Source organism: Dermacentor albipictus, unplaced genomic scaffold (genome assembly GCF_038994185.2).
Source record: "Dermacentor albipictus isolate Rhodes 1998 colony unplaced genomic scaffold, USDA_Dalb.pri_finalv2 scaffold_13, whole genome shotgun sequence".
In the NCBI taxonomy this organism is placed as follows: Eukaryota; Metazoa; Arthropoda; class Arachnida; order Ixodida; family Ixodidae; genus Dermacentor; species Dermacentor albipictus.
The window spans coordinates 7,056,858-7,068,439 of NW_027225567.1; the positions used below are offsets into that span (position 1 = coordinate 7,056,858).

The 11,582-nt window shown below is 49.9% G+C and overlaps 1 protein-coding gene across 4 annotated transcripts in view; it reads right to left on the minus strand.

Moving 5' to 3' along the window:
• The window catches only part of exd (PBX homeobox extradenticle), a 473,641-nt gene that overhangs the window by 97,440 nt on the left and 364,619 nt on the right, over positions 1-11,582 (minus strand). The window contains exon 10 of one of the 4 annotated variants that reach the window (XR_011509485.1): positions 2,619-3,190. The exons of 2 other annotated variants lie outside the window; for them this stretch is intronic. Coding sequence is in view for 1 of the 2 variants with exons in the window: in XM_070528609.1 (XP_070384710.1) it covers positions 3,152-3,190 (39 nt within the window). In the remaining variant the exon portion in view is untranslated. Of the gene's footprint in view, positions 1-2,618; positions 3,191-11,582 lie in introns of those variants that run through there. One more of the 4 variants, XM_070528609.1, reaches the window with a different exon arrangement.

Sequence of the window (11,582 nt, forward strand, 5' to 3'; positions counted from 1 at the left end):
GCGTTCTCAAAGTAAAATCTTCATAAAATGTTTCCATTCACGCACATTACATCTTTACTTACCTACAATGCATGACCAAGCGAAGAAAAGCAAGAACAGACGACAAACTGTTTCAAAGCGAGCGCGAACCTTGTCGTCTGTCCTCCAACTTTAGCGGCCCGCTGATACTTTTTACGTAACATATAATCGTACACGCAATAACAAGTTCTCATATTTAAACAAAACATGTGTTTGCGTAATAATAAAACCAAAACAGCTTTTCACGTGCTGTTTTAGTAGAAAATGAGTCATTGCGACAGACGGAACGGTGCTTGCCAAGCGCGTCTTCAAGGTGTCCTGTCTCTACGAGAACGATGCTAATCCTAAGTCACAACATACCGGCATTCCCATGCATACCACAGCGCCAGATTTCCCTCTAGGTAATGTAGTGAGAAACTCTATGCAGTAAACGAACGGCATGCGCGTTATCAGCATGACATAGCATTCCCGCCAGGAAAGTAGGGGGCGCGGCGTTTTCAAGAAAGGAAACGCAAGCAAGGCAGATGACTATTGTGTGGCAGAGATACACCCCAAGGGGTGTGCCTTTGTCTAAGAGTGTAGTTTGGCCTTAGCACTTTCAATATCTGCGCTTCTCTTTTTGCAGAAGTCATAAGTTGAGTGGGGCGGTACGGCTATAACACTAAATCTGACAGTGCAAGAGAAGGAGGTTGCAAAAAAGATGGTTGGACGTTTAAGCTTCGCCTTTAAGAGTGGAACGCAATATCATTCAAAGATTCCTGACTGCTTCTCATGCTTCCCGGCAACTGGAGCGTATGTAACCATAATGTTTATCGGGAAACGCTGGTCGCGAGCGCTTTGCACGAAGGCGGGCTTTCTGGTAGAAACGCGGCCCCTTGCGTGGGCCGCAATGCTGCGCAAGCGAGCGCCATCTGGAGGTACTGCAAGGAACCAGGCGCGCTGCTCTATGGTCCTTTACGATTTCCGTACTTTACGATTGTTCTGCGTATTTTAGCTTGAGAAATTCAATTAGTTCAGTTGCTTCTTTGCGCCACATGGAGGGTCTGGGTGCGGGTCGTATGAAAATCTTTGACGAACAACGTCCGACGCTGGACGCCGCACTTTCTGCAATACGGGGCCTTGAATGCTAGCGCGTTGAAACAGCGTTCCCACGGATGGCCTGGCCTAACAGTACTGTTACAAATAAAGGCATTTTAGAAATGGGCACCCAAAGTAGGTGGACGCAATGCGGCGGGTGAACAAAAGAAACCCGAGGGGTCTATCTACAACGGAGTTTGCGTTTACGCGTACGCAAAGCCTCTCGGGTACGCTATTTGTAAAACTCTAATAAAGAGAACGTATGTGTCCCGAGCACGAGCACCGGCCACGGACGCACGCTAACCCAATCGCTTCCATGTTTCCGCAGCGGTCAAACTTCGGAATCCGTGTCTGATAACAGCCTTTTCCAAATACTTGTTTGGTGCCGAAACCCGGTATACAACCAATACCATGCGAACCGGCGCGGTTTGATACGACGTACAACTCGCGAAAAAAAAAAAAGAATGATCACGTGAGATGCATGCTAACACGCCTGTGGCTGGAAGAACGAATCCTGTTATCCCCCAAAGAATCGGCCCATACTATGCTGCGCGTCGTGCTTGTGGTGCGCAAAACAACGCATGCTGCTAGAAGCGCTAGCGCCTCAAACTTGACATTAACGCGACAGCGTTAAGGGCCCCGTGTCGCAGAACATACGGCGTCCGCTTTCCGCGTCCAGCGTCCACCGTCTTTTCGCGAGAAATCATTCCGAACCATGCATACCCAACCACTATTCATTACTAATGTTGGTCATGCCTTGTCCTATATTCTTTACAAATCTTGTCCTCGAAATTTTGAAAATGACAGCACAGCAACAAATGTCATGAAAAGAAACAGCGACAGCACGTAGCTTTTACGTTAGATCTCAGAAATATTAAAAGTGCGAAACAATAACCAGAGATCGGCCCACCCAAGAGGCCGTTTTTACCAGGAATGACGCCTTCGTGCATAGCGTTCGCCGCCAGCGTTTCCCGCTAAACATTACGGATACATAAGTTGCCGTTGCCGGGAAGTTGGAAAGCAGTCGGGGTTCTTTGAATGCTATCGCGTTCCACTGTTAAAGGGGATGCTTAAGCGTGCACCAAATTTTTGTAGCACAGGTTCGAAAACTTGACCTCACGATGTAGGTTTTCTTTTTCTGCTCGTTTCAGGTACCAGGACGGTATTGGTATTTGCGATACAAGACGTATAACTCTTTAACATACATCTTAAGGAAAAAAAAATTGAGGTCTGTTTTCTTACGAGTCTACGCACAGCAAGCGTCGCGACCAGTGGACGATGCCGTCTATAGTGGGAACGCGGCTTTGGTGAGCCAATGACGGAGGGGAGAAAAAAAAAAAAGCTCGCGAGAGCGTCCACGGGTAAGTAATTGTCGGCCAACTCGTTTTTCTCACCAGACGTCGTCTCCGGACAGTGGCGCAGAGCGAGGGCCGCCGCTCTCGTCCGCGAGACAGAGAGCGCGACAGCGTTGCGAGGGAAGAAGGCAAGGAGGCGCGATGCTTTTCACTTGAAACCTTTTATTCATCTTCGAATCCCAGTAACGCAATCGTCCACATATATACACAAGCGATATTTGTTTCTGTAAATCGGGTCGGGCCAACCAGGGAAAAAGGGATGTGAGGGATGAAGAGGAAGGGTAGGTGGGGATAGGGCGGGAGATAAAAACGCACAATGAGAGCGCGCGTGGCGACCCGCCCCGCGTAGTATTTATTATTACACACACTCCGCTGTAGGCTACAACTTGGCGAACGGCGCAGGTTTCGAGGCCTCGCACAGCACCTCACGGGCGTTACACGTGTTCGAAGGCAAGCAGCCGGAATCGGGCGGAGCGTCCACTAGCTCGAGCACAGGGTTGCGTGGCACGTGCAGCGAGCGCGTGGACCCGCCGCACCCAACACGGCGCCGCGTCCAGCTAAGAATGGTCAGAGGCAGCGAAGTCCGCGCCGTTCGCCCGCGATAAGCTAGACAAGGGGAGTCCATCCGCCACAGCGCTGAAAAAAATGACCGCTCTCTCGACACGCCAACAGAACCAGACGCGCGCACTCAGACGCTCTCGTCACAGCAACCTCCCGTAATAGCTGCTCGTACACTTCGCCTAAAAGAAGAAGAAAAAAAAAAAAGGAGAACGCTATGCTGTCTGCTCTGGTGCCCGGTGCTTGCACCGGCGCGCGCTCTTGTAACACCGTCCTCTCGCGGTCGCGATACACACGCAAACACGCACGCACGCACACACACACACAAACACATACACACCTGCAAAGCACACACACTCCCATCGTCTGCATTAGAAAGACGCAGACGACCGTCCGCAGAGTCTGTGTCACTTAGCTTATATTGCCGTCGCTGTCTTCTCCTCAAGAACACACTACACCTCGGGCCAGAGTATGGTGATAAGACAGAAAATTAATGTCCTCGAGGAAATAACTGCACCACGCACGCATAAAAAAAAGAAAAAAAAGGAAAACTTGCAGAACAGCGTTCACACCTGCACACTCGCACACATACACAAGTCAGTCAGCCACTTGGAGCACAACAAACAAACGGCGGGGAGGCCATGTCAGATGGCGCCGAGATACGTATTTACACGTGTGTTTCGAGTTGCGTGAATTCGCGCACGTAACGTGCCCTGCCGCATGAACACTGTACACGCACAGAAGATGAGAGATAGGGTAGAAGAGACGAATCAAAGAAAAAAAAAGAAGAAAGGAAAAAAAAGAAACACGAGTGCGTTTGAACCCTGAACACACGTAAAAAGAAGGAAAACAGACGCGCACACACACACACACGATACACTCAGGTGGCACGACCACGCGAAGCAGTGGTCGGATGGCCGTCTGCTGTACGGGAAACGCAGTGCCTGGAACAACGACACCCGCGCGCAACACATGCACACACCTACGTCGTCGTCAACAGCACACCGTCCACATGGCAATCGACATCATTGGCGCACCAAACATAGCGCGCCTGCCCAGCACATGCTACCCTGTTATTTAGAGGAGTGTATTTACATTTGTGTCACACACGCGCAAAACAGACCCGAATCCACTCCCTGCACCCACACGCTGTCCCCTCGGCAGTGAGTGTATGCCTTCTGCGCGCCCAATTCGCCGGGCACGCGAGGTACACAGGAGGTACGTACACACAGGTTTCCTCGCGGAAAATTAGCACATGCTGTTCGCTGCGCAAAGGAGAGCAACGGGTGACGCTGGCACCGAGGCCGGGTTCACAAGCTCGGGCCGCCAACTAATAAGTGCAGCCAGGTTTGATTAAACTAAAGATAATCGAAATGTAAATCAACAAGAAGTCTACCATCCGCATGTCAGACACACCCGCAAACTCCCCATTAAAGCACGACGCCATTATTACGCTGAAGATGAGATCGACTGACGAAAACATAACAGCCATCCAACCGCGTTGCCACATTCGAATACAGATTATGCGTAAGACTGGATCACATTTTGCGAAACCCACTTATCGGGCCTGTCTTTCTCCCAAGCATGCAAACTGAAGCAAGCAAAAAGTTTATCCTCGTCCCAGCAGTTCAAAAAGACGCAAAATATCGTTTGCTTTCTGTCAACTTTACAGTTTGGATGACGCGTCAACCGACCTCGGTCGGGCTCGAATGACGGTAAACTTTACGCTGAACAATGGCGTCGTAAGTTAAAAAGGTCGCTCTAGCCTCGTGCGCGCTTACCCGCTTGTTCGTGTTTTCCGAGAAACATCCGCAATCACACGCGATTGCATGTGATTTAGGGTTAGTGTTGCGTGCTTCCAATGACAGTGAACACAAAACAGAAGGCGGGAACATCGGGAGGAGGTAGGATGATGCCATAGCGGGGAAGGGGACAATGCTCGAATAAGTGCAGCTGCGGCAGACTTTTAGTTTGCTGTTGCGACACCCGGCGCAGGTAGCGCAAACGCTGGACAAAGAAAAATGAAGTGGTCGCCGCGAAACCGGACGCTGACACGTAAACCTCGGGTCAATTTTTTTTTTTAGCTTCTAGAACAGATATGACGGCAATTTAGCGCTGCCCAAAACACGAGACAACGAAAGGTGGCTCTCAAATTCGACAACACCTGGCGAGGATGTACAAAAAAAAAAAAAGGGAATGCGCGAGAGGCCGAACGCATGAACATGTCTTTTACAAGAGCAACGCTGTTTCGCCACTTGACGGTTTCGCTATTGAGGGACAAACTCGGACAGCTGACCCCTTTGCCACGTTTTCTTCAACGCTCGCTTGAAATTTCCTTATATATACCTTGCTGCTTCGGTTAGAGAAATAACATTTTCTTGAACGACCCTTAGTTCGAGTAGTCGCGAAGAGAATGGCGTAATCGAGTCGAGAACGCCATGGGAGACAGCAGTTACAGAAATGGAAAACGGCCACTGACTTGATCATGGTTGAAATCACTGCATAAAATGTGCGGGTATGTCATTAAACAGCACCTTCGAGAGGCACACTCTTGGCGCTATTTCTGTACGCGATGTTCTTTCATGCGAAACAACAAGGTCCACATTCACAGTAGTGCAGCATATTCCAACATAGCTTTCATTAAAAGGGGCAGTTTCACATTCTTATGGGTAGCAACGCTGCTCTTTACAGCATATAACGGGAAGAGCCGTACGGGCTTAGATGTTTCCGTCATTGTTCAAGTGCGTGCGAAGTGAATTCAATGCTAGTAAAATTTTCAACGGGCAATCTACAAGTCACTTCAGAGCCAGGAAACTACGCTCTAACACCCCACTCGGTGCCACAGTTACATATTGTTGGCATGCTCCAAATTTTGCAACGACTGATGTAATCTTTGGGCCTTCTTCAGGCCTCAAGTTAGCCTTCTGTAGGTAACATTACCATCATTTAGGGCACATCAGCGCAATTTAGCATAGAACTGCCGCTTACCTACAGAATTGCGGAAACATGGTCCTGTCAGGTTACTCTGTTTGGAGCGTCCTTTGAGTTTACAGCAAATTAACTCGTTCTCGCGTTCAGCCGCAAGTGAACTCTCGAACAAAATTTTCGCTAGGGAAAAGCAACCTGTTGGTTTGTGGACATGGTTATTAAAACTTATGGGAAAAAAGCGCGCTTTCACCATAAACTGCCGCGCAATCTCACTGCCTATTTTGGCGAGCACGTAATATAGCGTTTTTTTTTTTTCTTCTAAAGTAGGCCACCCTTTGTCATTCCTGATAATGCAGTGTGGCTTGTACAGCGTGCGCTCCTGTCCCCACAAAAATAGTCTCGTGCATTACTATAAGGAGCGTTTGGTAACGATAAACTGAAACCTTATTAATGTTGACCAGCTAGGCTTCTTCTATGTGCACCCAGTGCAAGGTACACGAGCGTTTTTGCATTCCGCCATCGGAATGCGGTTGCCGCGGCACGCGCGATCGAACCCCCGACCTAGAGCTCAGCAGCAAAACGCTGTTAGGCGCCCAGCTACCGTAGCGGGTGCGGCGACGAAACGTCCTGCGCTAGTGAAGGACTGTAACGGGCGCTTACGAGATGCCTTGCAAATGGCAGCAATGACAGGACTAAAACGACAATCACCAAGTGGCCGCTATGCTCAGGTTACCTTATATTACTTTGTGTGGTCTCTATCACATTTTTTATGGCTAAAATTGAGCCTGGGATTGAACAAAAACGAAGGAAATACTGAGGAAAATTGTCTGCCAAGCTAACTTTAGAATACTGTTAAAAAAAAAAAGAAAGAAGAAACCGGCCACGGCGGCGTTGAAATTTTCAGTGTTTGCCTAGAAATCACACGCGGGGTTGCATGCGCCGTATGAGAATGAACCGCAATACGGTCGCGATAAGAAAAAAAAAGGAAAAGAAACGCGCCGAGGAAAGTGACTTGCAGAGTTGTGAGCAAAGAAAGCGCCAGACACACAAAGCGACGAACGGTAAATCGAATTAGCTCGCAAGGGGACGTCAAAGAAGTATGACAGGCCAAGCTGGGCGCTCACCTTTTGTTATTTGTCCGCGGGGCAGTATCGACAGCGGCGCTAAACTTTCTCATTCCGCGCGGCGCATTTGAAATCGATGGCAGCAATACGCCTCGGGCCGTGTACGTATGCGCACCCAATCGAACTAATCCGGTCAAAAGAAAAGCGAACGAGAATCGGCAAAGATTATCCGGAGCAGCAGAAAAAAAAAGAAAAGCAAGAAAAACACGAATGCATAGCTCAGGCACGAGCGACGACGAGGTGTTTTGATAGCTGTCCTAAAGAGCCGCTAGGAAATTTCGCCGGATTCCTTTGCGTAGACAACCATTTATGTTCGAACCGTTTACAGCCTCCGAAGATCGGCGGAGGACATGAGCGCTTGACTTAACGCCCCGTCAAAACTAAGGCTAGGTACTACGGGCTTAGAAGCCTGGTTACAAACAGTCCAAATAAGGCGGAACGTCAAGGGTATAAGAACAACTCGCTGCTAACTTGGTGCCCGATACGCAATGACCGTCACAAAACGATTCGTAGCTACCCAACATCCACAGCTAACACGAACACGAACCTTGGGCGGATAACATTGAGCGGATGGCCGCAGTGTTCAAAGCAGAAGAATACCAGAGCGATTCTACATCACTTTATTGAGTCTACATGGTCATATTGAGTCTACATGGCTCGGCTTTATTCTGACCTTATTGGGGGATCAAGATGCTGCCGCACGCAGACTATCAGGTTCCCCCCCCCCCCGCCCCCCATCGCCGTTGCCTATCGGGAGATGTTAAGCGAGAAAACGGCAAGTGCACAACAGGTTTCGCAAGAAAAAAAAAAAAGAAGGATGGATGCCTTAATCAATTCGCAAAAAAAAAAAAGGCTTTCCCGGAGCGTAGCGCCATACTGGGGGAAGAAGCGAGGTTCCCGGTTGCGGAGACGAACCTGGGTTCCGTCGGCGTCCGAGCCCGCCAGGGCCCCGGTCGAGACTCGGCCCGGAGCGGGCTCACGGCGCACGCGAGAGTGCGCATGCGCCGCAGCCGGTCGCCTCTCGCCCACCGTTCGCGGGGCACGGCGGAGTGCGAGCGCACTATGAAACGGAGCCGGGAGCATCGAAAGCCGCTCACCCATACATGAGAGAAGGAGGAGGGGAGAGAACGCCGCAAGAAAGTGGGCGTGTCTCGAATCGCTCATTGGCCCAGCCGAGGAGGGGACGAAACCGCCTTGTCCAATGCGCGGTCGAAAAAGCCCACTTTCTATCGCTTCCACCCTTCGCTATCTCAGCACGAGGACTAGTTTTCTCACCGTTGCCCAAGCAGCACATCTGAGACACCCAAGAAAATGAGATAGCCTTCATTTTACTTTCTCTTCGCGTCTGCTACGGGAGCCAAGGAGAGAACGTGCCTATGTCGCTGCTTGTTACTAGCCCGCACTCCCCCGCCTCCGCACGACTGCCCGGAGCGAACACAGCCAGAAGAGAGGCAACGATCACGGCTGCCGCCTCCCGAAAACTTTTCTTCCCACCAGCGGCGTCCCACGGCCCGAAAGCGCCGAGGTCCAAAAAAAATGAGAAAGAAGAGAACCCGAGGCTCTCTGCGCGCGCTGGGCGAGCCGAGGAACAAGCAGGCCGCCTGGGAAACACGAGCAACACACCGCCGGAGAATGTGCGTGGGACTGTGCCGGAGAAAGATTCTCGAGGAAAGAGGAGACGGTAACTGGGTCGAGCACGAGAGAAGCTCCTCTCCCGTCCGCTGGCGTAAGAGAAGCTCAGGGGAAGGAGTTCCGGCGCGCACTACTGGGGAGAAAAACAAGCGCCGAGTTCGTTGGAATTAATCAGAAAACTTGCGCGGCGGCGAGCCTTCCAGTTGGAGGGAAGGGGGGGGGGGCGCTACCTTGAGATAATGAGCCCGATCATAATCAGTGCTGCTGATGCCTCACTCAACTGAGGCGCCGATATTACGGACGTGCCGTAACCCACGCACACTGCCCACCTTTTTCATCCTGCTTCGTGCCAAAAAGAAGGCTCGATTTTGGCCGCGCTACACGTTTCCTAAATTTCTCCTAGAGCGTAGGCTGAATCAAAATAATTTCGTTAAAGCACACAGCACAACAGATCGTTAATGGCACATAGGTTCAGGACACCGTATTCCTCGAAGTCGGCGAGGTGGCCACTTGGAAGTCGTGAAATTTTGTGAAGATATTCACATTACCGCCTCAGCTACAGAACGTGTCTCCGCGCTAATATGCTTTCACTCACTCAGCTGTCACCCATAAATCGAAGGGCTTAACTAATGGACCTTGTGGTCCCTGCTTGTACTACGAAGCTTCGCATGTGAAACTTCCGTAGTGAACCACTCAGCCCTATCCATCTTTCTAAAATTGACACCGAGTCACCTTTTCTAACTCTTATTCTTCTGATCTGGACTACGCGGGACACAGTAGTTGACAGGTTCCAATTAATTCTGAAAAATCACTCGAAATTACACGGGCGTTGCTCCATTCTACTTTAACTGAAATGCGACCGCCGCAGATGGGAATCGCACACGCGACCTGGGAACGGCTGCGCTGCTGTCGCTACTTACGTCGCTACGTCACATATGCCGACTTTGGTTGAAATTATGGACAAATCGCTACAAGCCTTCAGCGAATTCTGTATTCGAAGCTTTAGCTGACGTAATCTGCTGGACCAGGAGGGGGGAAAACATAAGATGCGATAGCCACATTAACGTAAGAGCAGATCAGACAGCCTTAACTTAAAAGAAGAAAAGTGCCAATCGGGCGTCGCGGTGAGCAGTTCTTAAATGTGCCACGTCTGGCCCTGCAGTTGCCGAGGCCACCAAGCGGCGAACTGTCGAATGCGCGAGGGCAGAGAGAGAGACATAGAGACAGACACTTTCGGGTAAAGTAGCAGCTTTCCCACCAATTTTAATCACACGTCTTGGAGTGAAAAAAAAATATATATATAACGATCTACGCGTCCGCAATAAAAGTCCGAACACCGAAACGGAGAAGCGTAATTAGCTCTAGCTTTTCCCGCAAATCAGCCGGCACCATGGCGACGCGCTACTGCCGCCCGCAAGGTTAGTCGGTGGCCGACGTCGGCGGCGCAGTTTCGCGTTCGCACTAAATCTGCCGCAGCTGCAGCGCTTCTCTGAAGCAACAGCCAGTGGAAGTGGGGGAAGTAAGGACTACGAAACAGATCATACCTAAAATGCTAACAAAATCGTGTCGACACTCCAGGACACGCGCGATCAACAGAGGTCTACGCAAAAATTGAGCGACAAACCTCTCGGGTAGAATCGAGGAATAGCCACGTACGCATTGAAGCGCTTGCAATTTTGATTCAATTACGGTAGACGCCGCAAAATAATAAAGGCCAAGTTCTAGAGACTACGGTTTCTCAGTTTTTTTTCTTTTGTTTTTATTTATTGTGCAATTCTGAGGAACATTTAGCGTAAGTAACACCAACCTGCCAAGAATTTCGAAAGCCCCCTAGCACCCAAACCCGTTTAATAGAATATGCGGCGCAGCCCGCTAGAGTTGCGACATTAGAACAGGGGACTAAACGCAGTTCCTTCTTCAGGCCCGAGAAGTTTGCGCACCGTTAACTTAGATGGCAACCGTGAACACTGTCGATACCACACAAATTCATGACACTGTCGGCCCAGCAAGCACCAACGAGGCCGGCAATAAATGCCGGCGAGTGAAGGAAGCCATGTCCACATAGCTATGGCGACGGGCCGGGTGAGCGAAGGGTTAGAGGGATGAAAATCGGGAGGTTCTCTCATCTTCTTATCTTACACATTGAGACAGTCGTCCGAGACGTAGTGGTGATGGGCTTCGCAGCAGTCGCAACATTCGTTCCCAAGTGACAAACACAGGCAAGCAATTCAGAAGCATTAGGAAAAAAAAAAAAAAAGGGAAAGGCAAAGAACACGTGTGTCCGTGAGTGCCCATGCGTTGTTCACCGCATCCAGGCTTGAGCCTCGCGTAGGTTACGTTGCCCCCATTTACTTTTGAGGCATCCCAGTTCGGCGACAGCTTATCTGTGACCGCGGAGAGTATTCTCCACTAGAAGCTGACTAATTCCAGCAGAAATTGCAGGCGTTACATTCTACGTTGAAGCAAAACTTTTGCTGCGAGTCCACTGCACGAGAAGCAGTGGTTGAACTTGTCGCTATTGCAACAACATTATCTAGTTTAGGGCGAATAATCAGGTTCGCAGAAGTAGCAAACCAAGGATACCAGAACAAGCACGTTTGTTTTAATTTTGGAAGGAGTTCGATCAGTTTTACCATGTTAATTTTTGTAAATCAATAGCGGACAAATGTTCAGGTAACAAAATCTGACAGCAGTAGACGATTCACGATGTGTTTTTTGGCTTAATAAGAGGTGCTTCAGTCGGGACGCCTGCAACGGGTACAGTGGGGAGGGGAGTACTATCGGATTTCAGAATAAAAGTACGTGAACTCTTCCCGTAATCATGAATTCCGCAGTGCGAAGCTGAACTATGAAGGTGATTTATGTCCGTGCTAGCGGCAACGTAATCTTC